We start from the raw sequence: 17,968 nt of genomic DNA on the forward strand, positions 1-17,968 counted from the left end.
GATACCAGCGTCGGCCTCGTATGTGAAACTGCAATGGAAAATCACAACAATGCGTATTGACAGACAAATGTATAAAGCACTTCAAACGCCACCATTTTTTTGAAGATTTTTCCGTTTGTAGCATGGCAGTAATTCACAGATGTACAACTGCCTCCCAGCTAACGTTTTCCTTTAAGGGGCTTCAAAATTATCCCTGTTTCACCCAGAGTCATTTTTAATATGGTTCTGGCTGCTTTGTAACACTATAGCACTGAGTATCGCCTGCTCTCTCACTTTTTGTAGTGTTTTGAAGTTGTTTAAAGTGCTGTGAACATCACACCTATCCATCCCTGATGAAAATGAACCGTTTTGATTCTTCAAATGCATTTATTATACAAAAGCATAAAAAGCAGTTACTTTACCCTTGTTGAAAATACACATATATACATACAAGTATAGAACCTGAATGTTGTTCAGTATTATCCTAATCAAAATATTCTCAAGTTTTATGAAGAAACAAACCATTGTTCATAAACAGCACTGGAATAAAACTAGCTCTGGCACTTAGTTTTTCTTTCCTTGACTTCCCTAACCCTTTTTGCAATACAGAAAAAAATCTTGAAGTTACAACTTTGGGAATGGACAAACACACATTTTCATGCTTTAAAAGGGAAGGGGGAGGCTGTGCATTAGCTGTTACATTGTAACTGTTACATCTACTTAATTCTGTAGCAACACAAATTAGCTAACCCTGCATAACTGACCCTATGCGAAGCAGGAGCACAGCTCAAGTCAGAGCAGTTTTGCTATAGTTGTATCACGACATTATAATTCAAATGTAATGATTGTAGCAGCTAAAATTAATTATAATAATCTAGCAGCTAATATTGTTGTGATATGAAAGGACATCAATTGTTGACACCTGTCTATACCCATGACCTGCCAAGAGAGAGAAGTATCTGACTGTGCACCCTCATTTTTTAAATCAGCACATTTAGGTAAATGAACTCCCATGCATGCCAGATGCTTGATCCTGAAAGGTTCAGTGCTTTCAAATCCTGTTGTGCTCAGAATGCACTGAGAACGCCACGTGCTGCTCAGGATTAGATCATGGATTTGTAGACCCTGTTGCAGACCTGAGTTTTTGCAGCTGCTTGTGCCTTAAGTGGTCACAATGTTATTAACTCAAAACTAATAATTTTCACAATCAATTTTCAGGCATTTATAGAGAGGAAAAAAATAGATTGCCTGCTCTCTTTGACTCCCATCTGCCATTCTTCAGTTAGGAGCATGCAGTACACTCAAGCCAAGGGCACCCTAGGGCAGGGGTCAACAACCTATGGCCCACAGGCTGGATGCAGTCATAGTTTCATAGTAGCTAGGGTCAGAAGGGACATGAACAGATCATCTAGCCCGCCCCCCTGCCACAGGCAGGAATGAATGCTGGGTTCACAAGACCCTAGACAGGTGATCATCCAACCTCCTCTTGAATTTGCCCAAGGTAGGGGCGAGGACCACTTCCCTGGGAAGTTGGTTCCAGATTTTGGCCACCCTAACTGTAAAATATTGCCTTCTGATCTCTAACCTAAACCTATTCTCCATCAGTTTATTACCACTGTTCCTCATCACCCCAGGTGGTGCTGGGGAGAAAAGGGCTCTGCCTATTTGGTGTTGATCTCCCCTGATGAGTTTGTAGGCAGCCACCAGGTCCCCCCTCAGCCTCCTCTTGCTGAGGCTGAACAGGTTCAGTCCTCAGAGCCTTTTAATTTGGGTTGTGGACATGGGACTTCAACAGCAGTTATTCCCAATGCCAGCATGGGGAAAAGCTGCAGCAGCAGACACACGTTAAAGTGGCAGCAGCAGGCACTTTCCCCATGATGGTGCAGGGAAAAGCAGCAGTGGTGGTGGGTGTTTTCTTCAACCACTGTGGAGAAAAGTGCTACCAGCAGCTGGGTCCTAGCACCCTTCCATCCTCTGATCTGAACTGGGCTAATCAGACCTCACAGCCTTAAAATGTAGCTGACTACATTGAATGTAGCTGACTAAAATGTAGCTACTCAAGGGCATGCAGATTAGAGAAAAAAAAAGCCAATTTAGGACTCAGAACAGATGAACTATCCAGAGATTTCATATCAAGGAGGGCTCATTCAAGGGATGGGGCAAGGTAACTGGCATGTCTGACTGAAGAAGAAGGCAAGTGCTAGTATAGGATGGAGTCTGAGGCCAGTGCAGGGAAGACAATGAGGAATAGAAAAGAAGGAAAGAACATTAAAAAATAAGCAAGAAAGAGACAGAAGCAAGAAACATCACAAAAAGCACAGGAGTGTGTATTTGAATTTGTAAAATGTCATGCATGCTAGTTCCCCCATTACTATGATCTCTGTTACCAGGTTAACAGAGTAGGGAACTCCAATAGCAGCAATGTACAAAGTATGAGTGACTGGTACCTCCTGAATCTGGGGGGGCACCCGCGGAAGCCACCGACCCTGTCGGGGGGGCACCAGGCCTACCGACAGCATCAGTGTCGGCCACCGGGGGAGGGGGGTACCAGCCCTGTCAGGGTGGGGCATGTGCACTCCTGTGCACCACCTACCAGTCGCCTATGGCACAAAGCATCTTGGCATTGTTGATACTTGATTAATTTTTTCTTCTTATAGCAACACAGAATCAAACACTTAAATTATGTATTACTTACTAAATATCTCTCTTCTATATCAGTTCTCTTTATGTTTCGCCTCCATTTCAAGCAGGTGTCATTAAAAATCAGCATATCACTGAAGACTTCCTTTACTGCAGGCATAGTAAAAAAGGAGCAAAAAGGCATAACTAAAAATGTTAGTAAAAGCTCTCCTGTAATATTATTGATCATGATTGACTGAAGATGGAAAACTCCAGCTTTTTAAGGTTTAAAGTTATCAGGAGAAGATGGAACCTCACTTTTTTTAGAGTGCCCAAGTACTTAAAAATTTGTATTAATGTTTTTTTCCAGGGAACGATGGCATGATAAAGTTCAAGCATTCTATTAAAGAGAATCCTTGCAAATTAAATGTGTTTGTCAAAGGTCTAGGAAAACGATTGAATTTTAGAAGTGTGAGTTGTCTCTCTTCTTTTAAAGGTATAATAAAACCACAAGTCAGATATTTCAGTTCCAAAACCAGCTCTAGGCCAAACAGGTATGAAAAAGAGGTGGTCAGACCAGAGTAAGGGAAAGATGGACACTTAGCTTCTTGTCAAATTGCACTGGAAATGACCAAGAAGCCATATTTTGATGGCATTTCTCAAACAGGTCTCCTGAGAGCAGAAGCTATATATATGTCACTGCAGGGCTACAGTTATCATTTGGCATCAATGTACAGGCTGATGAAGCTACTATTCCACCATAGCAATTCAGTAAGTGTTGAAAGATACTGCTGCTTTCAACCCAGCCTGCCTCCTTGCACCACCCAAGAAGGTGAAAATGTTATGGGACTGATTTTCAAGATTGCTCAGTAGCTATGGGTAGGGTGGTATTATCAAAACTGCTCAGTACCTAGCAATTCCATTATTCTCAGGTCCTGAAAATCTGACCCATTTGGTGCCTAAGTAAGACTTACTGGGGTATAAATTCTTTAGAAAATATGCCTCCACTCCATTAAGCCTGATCTACAGTATTTACTCAAATACAAGACAAGGTTTTCCCCCACAATTAGCATGGGGTGGGGGGGAAGCCCCTCATTTTATAATCGCATACAAGGAAATCTAACTAAACACATTGTCTATCATTAAACTGCTGCCAAAAGCAGTATGTGCCCAGCAGTGGAAACCAACTATGAAGTTGATTAAATGCAGCCAACACTGAGCAACACTGATAATTTCAAGGTTAATGTTTTTAAATTTGCTCCTCACTTCCATGTGCTCAGGGACAGCAAAGTCTGACAGTAAGGAGTAGGGGAAGGGGAAAATGTTAGGGGGAAGCAGAGAGCAAAGGGGTACCTGACCCCCCAGATTTATTTTCCCTGCTGTAGCAGCGGATGGGAGATAAATTATAGACAAACCTCCAATAATTAGATTCTATACATGGAAAATTATAACAAATTTATAAGTTTTCCACATATAGAATCTAATTATTGTGGGGGGTCATCTTATAATTAGAGTCATCTTCTATTTGAGTAAATATGGTAAATCTATCCCACTAAATAGGAGTTAGAAAGGAGATATTTCTCGAACTACTTGTATTTTTAAAAGGCTTGTCCTTGCAATGAACAAATAAATAATTGAAACATGGGTGACTGGTGCCTCCTGAGTCTGGGGAGGCACCAGCGGCTGATCGCCGACTCGGGGGGAGGGAGACCTCCAATGGCCAATTGCCGACCCCAGAAGTGCTGGCAGCAAAACCGGAAATGCCACTGGCGCTTCTCTCGGTGCCCCCACTCTCCAGCCGGCGCCAATCTCGGGGGGGGGGCACTGGCCAATGTTTCTCTCAGCGCCCCACACCCTGGCCAATCTCAGGGGGGGCACGTACCCCCTCTTCACTTCACTTATGGATTGAACATCCAGTGTTTCAGGTTTTGATGACCAAAAACATGATGCATGAGACCATTTTTGTTTATAAACCAAAGGCTATTTTTCTAGCAAAGGAATTGTACCATTCTTACACATAGCTTTCCTTAATATGGCACCTCAAAACCACATCTAACATGGAGTAACCATGTATCAATATGGTATTCGAAGGGAGACTTTTTATTGTAGAATACACTATATTTCTTTTTAGTGCCAGACTGAAGATCACCTAGGCTCCTGCAACTTTAAGAGAACTATTTGCTTCACAAGGGAAAGGAATCCAAATCCTAATAGCTGCCTTAGCATACTGGGTTATGATCATCAACCACTGCAAAACAAGAATGAAAAATGATGTAATGTTTCATTTCTTAAAGATGTGAGGTAAGAGAACAATGACTGCTTTTATACTGAATTAACTGCATTTGAACCAAGTTTCTTAAAATGAGACAACAATATACATGTCTACATACAACATTGTATTGACCCTTACTAGAAAAATTCTTATCATTCATGCTGTATCAGCAGTGGTTTCTCTCAACTTTTACCCTGCAGGTTGGTTATGTGTCACAAAGAACAATCTTCTGTTTCTGGAGTGACTTCATAAGTTCCTATTACAGCTACTGATGGAGAAGAGCCACTATGTAACCATCTCTCCCAGGCCTTAAGCAGATGTTAAAATGAGGGTTCATTTGGGATCCGAGGAATTTTATACTGCTTTCCTAAAATTATTAATCCTGCCAAGCCAGACACACATGGCAGGACATGCAATGTTTGGCATGAGGCATAAAATTCCTCAGATCCAAATTGCTCCATTGCAGGGCTGCCACCAACTGAATCCTACAGATGAGGCAAAGGCATCATGATAGGGACCTGGAGCTGCCCCTATCCCAATCTATAGGGATCAGGCTCGGGATAGACATTGGACCCAGAACTATCCCAGAGCTGGTTGCAGACCTGGAGCTGTCCCCAACCAATGGCAACAATCAATCTGGAACAACGCACATGCCACACATTCAATTTAAGGCATCATATAAACCAGCTACAAAGATGTTGTACATTACATGTGAAACAACTTTGTGGCTCATTTGCCATTTAATGGCACCAAAATTTGGATGAACATGTGGCATGTTGTAATTTATGGCACAATTAACACATTCACTGCATCATAAATTACAACATGCTAAATGTTCAGCATGTTAATCACACCATAAGTGTAACATCAGCTACAGGTCCTGGACAGTAAAGAGGAGAAAGGTATGGTGGGCTACACCGGCAGTTTCCTCTCCTGTTACCTTGTCAAGGCTTTTGAGTGCTACCCAACTAGAAATAGCATTCAGGGGACAAGCTACAAGTTTAATGGAGCCAAAATATCACACATTCATTATCTACCTCTACAACATATCCTCTCTGTGATTCTTGAAAGTCGCCAAAATACAACTCATCCCTCATTAAGTATAAGGATATTAACTACAATGCCCATATATCTTACTACAATGCCCATATATCTTACACCAGGGTCATATGAGGCAGCAGCAATGACCACTTACGTAGGCAGGCAGTTGAATAATCAGGGCAGAAGATGGAAACTAATGAGCACTTAGTCACATATTGAAACTTGGATACTTGCCTGGCCGCACTCAGCCAACAGTGTCTCTGTCTACAACAGAAAAAAACTGAAACAAAGCCAGTTTACTGAGTATTTCTGAACGGCCCTTGCTGTAAGTATTATTATGAGTTTTAATGACCCAAAAATGATGTACAAAACATCATATCCAGATCCTAGGCAGCCAGGTACAAAGTCTGCAGAAGAAAGGATAACAGTGTGTATAATGACATTAGTCACAGAATCATGGAAAATCAGGGTTGGAAGGGACCTCAGGAGGTCATCTAGTCCAACCCCCTGCTCACAACAGGACCAGCTCCAACTAGATCATCCCAGCCAAAGTTTTGTCTATCCAGGTCTTACAAACCTCCAAGGATGGAGATTCCACCACCTCTCTGGGTAACCTGTTCCAGTGTTTCACTACCCTCCTAGTGAGAAATGTCTTCCTGATATCTAACCTAAACTCCCTTGCTGAAACTTAAGACCATTATTCCTTCTTCTGTTATCTGCCATCACTGAGAACAGGCTAGCTCCCTCCTCTTTAGAACCATCCTTCAGTAGTTGAAGGGTGCTGTTAAATCCCCCCTCAGTCTTCTCTTCAGCCCAGTTCCCTCAGCCCCTCCTCATAAGTCATGTGTCCCAGCCCCCTCACCATATTTGTTGCCTCTGCTGGACTCTCTCCAATTTCTCCACACCCTTTCTGTAGTGATGGGTCCAAAACTGGACACAGTACTCCAGATGTGGCATCCCCAGTGCAGAATAGAGAGGATGAATCACTTCCCTTGATTTGCTGGCAAAACTCCTACTAATGCAGCCTAGTATGCTGTTTGCCTTCTTCGCAACAAGGGTGCACTATTGGCTCATATTCAATTTATTGTCCACTGTAGCCCTCAGATCCTTTTCAAATGGTATAATATATTTGTTAATTGAAAGGGCGAAGGGTTCCATTCTGACTGATAATTCATTGGGTTTATTTGAAATTGCTGATTCATTTAATCCCATTTAATCAGAACACAAGAATGTGTATAAAAGGATGTTGAACAACCACACTAATGGGGACCAACCCCTATACATTTATGAAAATATACCAATTGGTAACTGTAACTGTCATGTTTGCATGCTCCTCTAGTATAAATGTAGGAAACCCTTCTTTCCTTCATGGTTAACTGTTTACAGACAGTTAATTTGCTTGTACTCCTACAAGAGCATGCAGTGGTAACAGCCTCCCCATCAGTTAAAATTTACCTCTGCCCATAGCTGGACTGCATTTTAAAGTACTTTGTTAATGTATAAGGGAATTTAGAGAGGTATTTTTTCAAATTCTCACAAATAGCAAGAGATTTACCAATCAAAAAGGAGTAGGAACTCTTTGTAGAATTTAGAAAAGACACTGCACAGCAGAAAAAACACAGTGGGGTGTGGTTGTTCAGGGTTCACTGCATGTGAAAAGTAGGAGCTTTCCAGCTGGTCTGAGGTTATCTTATAGAGCAGTGTTTCTCAGCCTGTGGATCGCAACCCAAAAGTGGGTCACAAGAATATATGAAAGGGTCACGAACAAACTTTAAAAACGGATTCTCCTTTAAAGAGAAAAATGCGAGGAACCGTGGCTTTTCCTTTGCAGGCTGGCAGAGTTCCAGGCTACAAGGGGCTGCTTGGAGTCCCCCATGCCCCACTCCCCCACCCCCTGCCCCACACACTGTGGGGGCTGAGGGCAGGGGGTTGGGAGAGAGGGGCACTGGGTCTGGACTGGCCATTGATGTTTACAAATGGGGCCTGGTATGAAAAAGGTTGAGAAGCACTGTTATAGAGCTTGTAGGAAGTAGCTGCAGCACCCAAACTTAAATATGTACTGCCAAAAGCTTGAAAGCACTGCAAGAGCTTAAAGTAAGACAGCAAGAATTATCCTTTGCTGATATTGCCAGGTCTTCTCTTTTTCCAAACTATCAGTCATTACCCTAAAAGCATGAGCCAGAGTAAACTAATCTTGACGTCACCATGTACACGCATGTTTAAGCGCAGTAATTTACTGAGCTGCCAGATACCACTTGTATCTAACAGGACTATCCAGCAGCGCAGTAAATTCATCTACTGCACTCTAACTGCTGCACACGTGTAGACAGTGATGCTTTACTATACCGCAAATTAGTCTGCTGCACAGTGAAGCATCTCATGTAGACATGTCCAGTACCTGTCAGATCTAACCTAATAACCCTAAGAGGACAGTGGTTAAAGTGCAGCACCAACTAGATCTGAATTCTCTGTGCCCAGTTCTGCCACTGACATCAAATGTAAGCCTTGGCAGGTAATTCAGGCTGTTTCCTCTCTGTAAAACAGAGATGCTGCTGCTCACCAGACAAGCACTATATTATTTAGTTAATGTATATAAAGCCCTTTGAGATCAGCTGGGAGACACCAAATGAGCATTATCTCACTGATCCAGGGCAAGGGAACAGTTCTACTACACAGCTAAATGGAGATTAAATGCAAGTCAGCTATCCTATCTGCAAGAAGGTAACCCAGAAAATTCAAGCTATTGGCTTCTTTGCATGCTGTTATAACATTGCTGTATTCAGTTGTGCGTGTAACCTTTGAAATCTTGTGTTCTTTCCTTGTCCTATGCTGGTAGGTCTGTCAACAGTAACTCTACTAAGTGGTCTGTCCGTACATTTCTCTTCATTCTAGACATGCGCTGGTCGCTCATGGCAGCCAAATACACCATGGCTGAAAGGACTATACTTTCCATGGGACGCCCATGCCCGCTACGGGACAGGGAAGTCCGGGTGAGGGTGATCCCCTGCCCTCCATAAATGCTGACTTCATGAAGGAACATCTTGAGAAGCTGGATACCTTCAGGTCAGCTGGCCCTGACAATCTTCACCCCAGGGTACTCAAGGAGCTGGCAAGCATCATAGCCCAGCCTCTAGCACGGATCTTTGAAAACTCTTGGCGCTCTGGTGTAGTGCCCGAAGACTGGAAGAAGGCCAATGTGGTGCCTATCTTCAAGAAAGGGAGGAAAGTGGATCCGGCTAACTATAGGCCCATCAGCCTGACTTCTATCCCGGGGAAGATCTTAGAAAAGTTTATTAAAGAGGACATCCTTAATGGACTGGCTGACGTCAACATCTTAAGAGATAGCCAGCACGGGTTTGTTGCGGGTAGGTCTTGCTTGACCAATCTCATTTCCTTCTACGACCAGGTGACCTATCACCTGGACAAGGGAGAAGAGATTGATGTCATATATCTTGACTTCAAAAAAGCCTTCGATCTGGTGTCCCATGATCGCCTCTTGGAGAAACTGGCCAATTGTCGCCTGGGGTCCTCCACGATCCGCTGGCTGGAAAATTGGCTCCGGGGTCGGACCCAGAGGGTAGTAATCGATGGAAGTCACTCATCGTGGTGTCCTGTGACCAGTGGGGTCCCCCAAGGCTCTGTCCTTGGACCCATACTGTTCAACATCTTCATTAATGATGTGGACACTGGAGTCAGAAGCGATCAGAACTGGCCAAGTTCGCCGATGACACCAACCTCTGGGGCAAAGCATCCACACCAGAAGACAGGCAGGTTATCCAGGCTGACCTGGACAGGCTCAGCAAGTGGGCGGACGAGAATCTGATGGTGTTCAACGCCGATAAATAGTAAAGTGACCAAAACGCTGGCTTGCATCCATAGATGCTTCTCAAGCAAATCCCGGGACGTCATTCTCCCCTTGTACTCGGCCTTGGTGAGGCCGCAGCTGGAGTACTGCATCCAGTTTTGGGCTCCACAATTCAAAAAGGATGTGGAGAAGCTTGAGAGAGTCCAGAGAAGAGCCACGCACATGATCAGAGGTCAGGGAAGCAGACCCTACGATGACAGGCTGAGAGCCCTGGGACTCTTTAGCCTGGAAAAGCGCAGGTTCAGGGGTTATCTGATGGCCACCTATAAGTTTATCGGGGTGACCACCAGTATCTGGGGGAACATTTGTTCACCAGAGCGCCCCAAGGGATGACGACTAGGTCGAATGGTCATAAACTACTACAAGACCGTTTCAGGCTGGACATAAGGAAGAATTTCTTTACTGTCCAAGCCCCCAAGGTCTGGAACAGCCTGCCACCGGAGGTGGTTCAAGCGCCTACATTGAACACCTTCAAGAGCAAACTGGATGCTTATCTTGCTAGGATCCTATGACCCCAGCTGACTTCCTGCCCTTTGGGCAGGGGGCTGAACTCGATGATCTTCCAAGGTCCCTTCCAGCCCTAATGTCTATAAAATCTATGAATACTCTAAGCACCTCCAACATATAGGGTTCAGTCATCCTCTCCCAGACCTATATGAGGTACCTGGGCATGAAGGCTTGTGTGTTAAGGCTGCGCATAAAGCAGGTAGATAATTTAAAGGAGCCTTTACCAATACTAATGTTTCCTGGTCATAAAGCCAAGAGCAAGGATAAAGTCTGGCACTAGAGAAGCAAATTGCCTTCTTCCTTTCACTTACTGCACAGTCTCATAGCTTTCCATCACAAGGCAATGGAGTCAGAGGCTGCATCCACATGAGCATAGACATTTATTTCCCCCAGGACGAGAGGCATTGGCACACCTTATGCCACCGCTAGTTGTCCCTGGGGAACGCCTGTGCCACGCACCTTCTGGCACATGGCAGGTTTCCCCGTGAGGGCAGGGAAGGCTGAAGCCAAGACTGGGTTGGCCCAAGCAGCCTAACCTGGGGTCCTGAGGGCCTCCTGGGGCTGCAGCAGTGGTGTTCCTGCTGCTTGGAGCCTGGCCCACAGCTGAAGCACAGCTCTGGCTGGCCAGGCTCCAGTGGCATGCACTGCTCCAAGTACACTCCCCTGCTTTTCTTTTGCATGTTTTTTTTTTTACTTGGGAATCCCCTAGGGTCAAAACCTGCCCCTGCCCCCTCTCCCCCCATGCTGGTACCTTGCAGCATGTAGAGCAGCTGAATGTGTAGTATGTGGCACCACAGACAGGTCTGCAGCGCCACATACTGCATGGCGTCACCCATCTGGATGCGGCCATAAACTCTATTAGTAAGGACTATATGGATTTCTCTGTTGTTCTCAGAGTTGGGTAATAAACTGCTGAGCCATTTATAGACCTCAACCATTGCTTAAGAATACCAGTGCCACATCACTACAGATACAAATAAGCAGTAAGAATACAATGTGGTTTGCTATTCCAGCTACTGTGAAGCAAGGTATAGCTCAGCTGGTTTCATTCCAAGGGCAAGAGAAATGTTCAACTTATGCTCATTGTTCAAAGACTGAACAGCCAGAATGGTGCTTTTGGATGTAAATACTGGTGAATCTAAAGTCTGATCCAAAACACTAGAGCTGACTTGACTGGCTAGCGAAAGGTGACTGACCTTAATTCCTCTTCTGCCAGGTTTGAAGGGCAATTAAGAAACCGACTAGAGTACATGGGACCAGAAGAAAGGCAAAGCAGTGTTGGAAGATTTTTTTTCTTTTCTTCAGCTGTCAGAGTTGGGTCTCCTGGCATATTTATACTACTTGAACCTACTGACCTGCCTGGTATCTGCTAGAGCAGGAAAAACCAGCTAAGCTCCAAGCTAGTGTTGTATGCAGTCCTGACTCTGCTGCTGTTGTCTTCAATCAGTCAGATAGACAAGGTTTTGATTGTGAGGACATGAACCTCTCTCAAAGGAAAAGTACCAGTCTCTCACACTGGTGCCACCAGTGACTTGGTTCAAAGGAATCTTCATTTAACCTCCATGGAAGGAAACCCCTGAACAAGAGACCCAGTACAGTCCTATGAGGGCCATTATGAGCACAGAAATTTAGGGATGTCAGCAATAGCATCATTTCCTACACTCTATTTTAAACAACAGCTGCCTTGGATTCCTTTTCCTTGGGTAATAACTTCAATTAATTTATCAAATTAAAGTCTACCTGACCAATTTAAGTCTTAAATGATGTCTGTCCTCATCGACAAATCTCACATTTTGTCTTGCCAGAGGCAGCTGCCAAGTTGCTATTTTTAAAAGGGTTCTCTTTCTCTCCATAGCCATAGCACCACTTCAAGCCAGCTGCTGATGGGGAGAGGAAAAAGATGTGAATTTCAATTCAAAATAATCAGAAAAAAACCCTGGCTCTTGTTATCATTTTCATTTGAATAGGCATATGATGGCAAATGAATTCCAAGCTGTGAGTTGTGCTCAGGTCATGAGGGCATGGCTTGAAAGCTGTGAAAGACCGTGTGCTTAAATTTTTCCACATTAGTTTATCTTTTGTAAAGATGACATAGTAGCACATAGCACTTTTTAAGTCTCAAGGAAGGACAACAAAAATGGTTAGGGGGTTGGGGCACATGATTTATGAGCATAAGCTAGTCTGCAGAAGAGAAGACTGAGGGGGGATTTGATAGCAGCCTTTAACTACTGGGGGGGGGGGGGGGGTTCCAAAGAGGATGGGGCTGGACTGTTCTCAGTGGTGGCAGGTGACAAAACAAGGAGCAATGGTCTCAAGTTGCAGGAAGGAAAGTTTACGCTGGATATTAGGAAAAAAAACTCTCTCACTTGAGGGTGATAAAGTACTGGAATGGGTTACCTAGAGAGGTGGTGGAATCTCCATCCTTGGAGGTTTTTAAGACTCAACAAGACCCTGGCTGGAATGATTTAGTTGGGTATGGGCAGGGGGTTGGATTAGATATCCTCCTGAGGTCCCTTCCAACCCTCGTTTTCTATGTTTCTATGAATCTGATTGGAGACTTAGCAGGCCTTAATATTTCTGGTCTTGCTCAATGTTTCCCCACAAATACTTCTGTAAAAGGTAGATGTATTCAAGCAACAGTCTCATACTGGAAAAGGATCATATTGTTGCTTAACACAGCACTAAGAGCAAGGGGATCTGGACTCCATGCCCAGGCTTGCCAAATATGTCTTGTCTAACCCTGCATACATTATTACATACAGTTTTCCTATATGTAAAACAGGAAATTAAATATTACTTCACTTTTATAAGCATGTTGTAAATTCAGTGACTGTGAAGTGTTTTGGGCCCCTGGCTGCAAAGTGCTTTAAAGGCAGCACATATAATGAATAATGAATTATTTACACCAGAATTAAATATTGGACATCCAACATTGTAAAGAGAATGATTATTTGTTAAAGGAATTAATCCTTGTCTAAATTTAATATCCTATTCTATTTCATTTTAATTTTTACTCTTATTTTTTAATCTCATATTTTAGCCTCAAAGGGAGTGTCTACAGGTTCATTAATGCACTTTTGCTACTGTGCATTAAATGTAGTACCTCTAAGGTAAGGTACTAACTAAATGTTCATTAGGCTCCCCTAATGTACAGTAGCAAAAGTGCATGCTTTTACAGTGATACTTAATGTGCCATAGCCCAATTTCACTGTGTATTAGTGTGTTTTTTGCTGTGACGCTCTAATGCGCAGTAAGATAGCCTACTGCGCTTTAAAGCACATGTATAGACACACCCAAGAGGCTGATGGTACAGTATCTGCGAATGCAGATGAACAAGCTATTTTTTAACCATTTTGGGGGCTCAAGACAATGAAGTCAAACACATGGTGGCTTACTCTAAGTGTTACGAAGAATACAAAATAATACCTACCCTCTGCTTGAACTGCTATTGTAATTAAGGCAGAGATCTCTGTTGAGGATGCTGTAGTAATATTCACAATGTAGTTAGTGCCAGAATTCAGATCTAAACACACCTCTGGATTAGCTTCAGCTGTAGTAAAGTCAAATGTCATTTCATGTGAAAATTCCTTCTGAAACCATCTTTGTCCCAACACACGAAACTGTTTTGGGATAAGAAAATGAAACAAGATTACAAAATTAGCTCTTGGTTTCCAAAATATAGAAGGCTGATTCAATAAATCCACGGCAGCCCAATATAGCACTTAAACACATAATTAAATCCACCTCTATTCAGTAAAGCACTTAAGCTTGTGCCAATAGAACTCAATCATGAACTTCAGTATTTTGCAGAACTAAAGCCTCAACATAAGGAAAAAAGTGGAATCAGCAGCACAGGAGGGAATCAAGAAAGCAGCACTCAGAACACAACCATCATCAACTTATTACCACACCCACTATCCCATTCTGAAATATCTGTACTCTCTAAAGGCCTGAACTTCTGCCCAGAAAAAAAACCTGGCAAGATACTAGTATGTGGAAAATTATAAGAATTCTCCTGCAGACTTTACCTGAAAGAATAATTCAGGACACAACCACCTCTAACAACCCTCCTGCAGCAACTGAAGAAAGACAGAAACAATAATAAAACATCATACTGGACACCTCCCAGCAGACATAACCACACACTGCACTACAACATCAACTGTTTCAGGAAGAAAGCTAACATTGAAAGTCTCAACAAAAGCCAGGACAACAACAACCTCTCTCCCGCAGAGAGAAAGGCTGCACAGTTGCTAAAATCCAACAATGGAAAGTAATCAAATCAGCAGACAAAGGTGGAGCTATAGTCATCCTCAACCCTTCAAGACTACATCAATGAAGCCAGCAGACACCTCTCCAACACATAATACTATAATGAACTTGGAGAGGACCCCACAACAACTGGAACTGAAAAATATAATCAAATCTTTCCCATGCCAGCTTCAAGACAACCTCCTTTTAGTTATCCCCCACTTTCCCACCCCAGGAACTTTCTATATGTTCCCAAACTCCACAAGCTAGATAACCCAAGGCTGACCCATCATATCCAATTGAAGTACCCTACTAAAGAGCTATCAGGATTCATAGAAACTATTCTGAAACCACTTGTCACTACAGAATCAAGTTTTCTACAAGACACCACAGACTTCCTCAACAGAATACAGAACATCAACCACGTCCCTGAGAAGGCTATATTTGCAACCATAGATGCCACCAGCCTTTACAGTAACATCCCACATCATGAAGGCACAGATGCCTGTCTGAAATACTACAGAAACATGGAGTCCACTCAGATTTGCAACAACATGTTGCACAAAGCATCCACTTCATCCTCATCCACAACAACTTCACTTACAACAATTGTCACTTTTTCCAAACGATGGGCACAGCTATGGGCACAAAGATGGCCCCTCAATATGCCAGCCTCTTCAGAAGACACCTGGAGGAAAAGTTTTCTAGAAAGTGCACCAGCAAACCTGCACTATACCTATGTTACATAGATAATATTTTTATTATCTGGACTGAACACCTGGACTTACTTATTGACTTCCAGCACAGGTTTAACAACCATCAACCCTCAACTAAACTTTCTCTGGAATACTCCTACTCTAATACCAACTTTCTTGATTCCACAATCCATATCCAGGATCTCACCCTACAAACCACTAGGGCTGTGCAAAGCGTGCCCTATTCGATTCAGATTTGGCCCGAACTAGGGGACAGTGATTCGATTCATTGATTCAGATCACTGTCCCTGATTTGATTTGGCCAAATCCAAATCTGAAGACTCGATGCTGATTTGGCAAATCAGCGATTCGGACATAGACACAGCTTTCAAAGTTTTTTCTACATACCTTGAGATGGCAGGTGCAGCCCGTGATCGCTGCAATGCTGGGGCACATGAAGCATTCCACAGGGATGTGGGGGAGCCCTCCATGTGCTCAGTGGTGAACCCAGAAGTACTTCCCGTCCACTTCCAGGTTTGCTAGGGAACGCGTGGGGGGCAGTTGGCCACAGGGGGAGCCCGGGTGCCCCCCCAGACCAAGGAGGTACCAGTCACTGAGCCAGGGGGGCTCAGGGGGGCCCCCACGTGCGCTCCCCAGTGGACCCGGAAGTGGGCCGGAAATACTTCTGGTCCACTTCCAGGTCTGCTACTGAGCGCACTGGAGAGCCCTCCCACCCCATGCTTCTGTGGGATGCTCCATGTACCCCAGCATTGCAGCTATCACGAGCCCCTGCTACCTAGAGGTATGTGGAAAAAACATTTAAAGCTGTATCTATGTCCAAATCTCCGAATCTATTCAGAGGGTTCTGATCCGATTTGGAGAGATTAAAGGGTCCTCTGATTTGATTTGGATTAGGAGATTTGGCCACCAAGCCGGGCTGAATCTCTGCCAAATAGTCAGGGACCGAAGCTTCGCACAGACCTACAAACCACTATATACAGAAAACCCACAGACCACCATACCTATATCCACAAGACAAGCAATCACCCCAAGCACACCCCTGCAACTGCACACACCTGGTGGTCACCGACCACCCCACACTAGAACAGATCAGAAGAATCACCAAACAACTACAGCCTGTACTCAGCAAAGATAAGACCTTGACAGAAATATTCTCAGCTTCTCTGCTCCTGGCTTTCAAACAGCCCCCTAACTTTGCACAGCTCATCATCAGAAGTAAACTCTCCACTGCCCAACAAACATCAAGTGGGATGCAGCTTGGCCTTGGCAAGAAATACTTAACCTGTCAGCACATCTCCATTGGAACTACTATCAATAACCCCCATCAAAAAACCATCAGAAACCACAGCCTTTCCCAAAAATGTGCTATACCTGATCCAATGCACCAAGTGCCCTCATGGCAATTATGTGGGTGAAACTAAACAGCAACTATGCACCAAAATGAACAGAAAAAAATAGAAGGCAGAGACATATACACACCATTAGGAGCACATTTCTCACAGCACAACCACGCCCTCTTTGACCTCACTATCCTCATGCTCAAGGGAAATCTGCCAACATGTTTGAAAGGCCAATTTAGGAACAAAAAGTCATAAACTGGCAGGACACTAAGAACCAAGGATTAAACACTGATATCAGTTTAATGGCAGGTTATGTTTTATCCAATTCTTCAATTCTTCCTAGATACAAAAGGTGAGAATGACCACCCCCCTTTTAACAGGCCTTGATCTCCCAGTATTTAGCTTCTTCTGTTCTGTAAACTGTGGCTTCCAATACATGTGCTGGTTTGCAGTCTAATTAGAATGAGTCAGAGCAGGTTTGATTAATCAAATCTGCTTCATTTTCTAATTAGAATGCTCCATCATGGCCTCATTTGTCATGTGTATAAGCCCCCATTGGTTTAAAAATGGCCACTGGACCGCTTTATCTAAACCTCAGCTATTTTTAAACCCCCTGACAAAAAATATCTTGGATTCAAAAGCTTGTCTAAGTTGCTCCAATAAAAAATATCACCCTAAGAAATCCTCACCTCTCTCATAAAAATAATTAGAAAAGTGGAGCCCAGGGCTATATTACTGGTGCCCCTGAGCATTTCTGCAATAAAATATATAGCAAGTCACAAACTCCTTGCTTTCTAGGATTTAGTTGTACTATACCTGCTGTTAATTTCCCTATATTTATTTGTATTTTGCTTTCAATCTCCCTGTAGAGGCACCAACAATAAAATGGACAGGACAACCACAGATGCCAAGGGCACGTCCACACATGCAAACACATGTGCTTGCAGCAGCTCAAATAGAAGTGGTGCAAATTTGAGCCAGGGCTTTTTGCCTCAGCTCACATCCCTGGGCATGCACTTTGGTGTGGGGTAAATTGTGCCACCTGGGGCAAAATAATCCTGCCTGGTTCCTCCTGGATCTGCAGCCAGGGGGAGCTAGAGCCCAGGGTGAGCACCTGTCCTGGTCCCATCAGTACAAAAAGCTTCCCTGTCAAGTAGCTCAGGGCTACTCATGCTCAGGAGCTTCTGGGGCCCAGTCAATTGGTACTTGGGGACATTACCCCTTGTGCCAGATGGACTGCTGAAGTAGCCCTGAGAGTTCCCTGGACCCTCTACCCACTGCAGCAGTCTGGCAGTGGGGGCTGCTGCCTGGCTGTGACCTGGTGCACACCTGCCAGACCTGGATGGGGACTGCACAGCCAGTAGAGGCATCTGCCCCT

General features: G+C 43.9%; 1 protein-coding gene across 1 annotated transcript in view; it reads right to left on the bottom strand.

The window, feature by feature from the left end:
• Nucleotides 1-17,968, bottom strand: part of SUSD1 (sushi domain containing 1) — a 106,569-nt gene that overhangs the window by 35,405 nt on the left and 53,196 nt on the right. The window contains exons 13-15 of the mRNA XM_006027717.3: nt 13,714-13,903; nt 2,675-2,769; nt 1-28 (exon numbers count right to left, since the gene is read on the bottom strand). Of these exons, the coding sequence (XP_006027779.2) occupies nt 1-28; nt 2,675-2,769; nt 13,714-13,903 (313 nt within the window). The remainder of the gene's footprint in view (nt 29-2,674; nt 2,770-13,713; nt 13,904-17,968) is intronic.

The sequence above is a fragment of the Alligator sinensis genome, unplaced genomic scaffold, assembly GCF_000455745.1.
Source record: "Alligator sinensis unplaced genomic scaffold, ASM45574v1 scaffold371_1, whole genome shotgun sequence".
Classification (NCBI taxonomy): domain Eukaryota; kingdom Metazoa; phylum Chordata; order Crocodylia; family Alligatoridae; genus Alligator; species Alligator sinensis.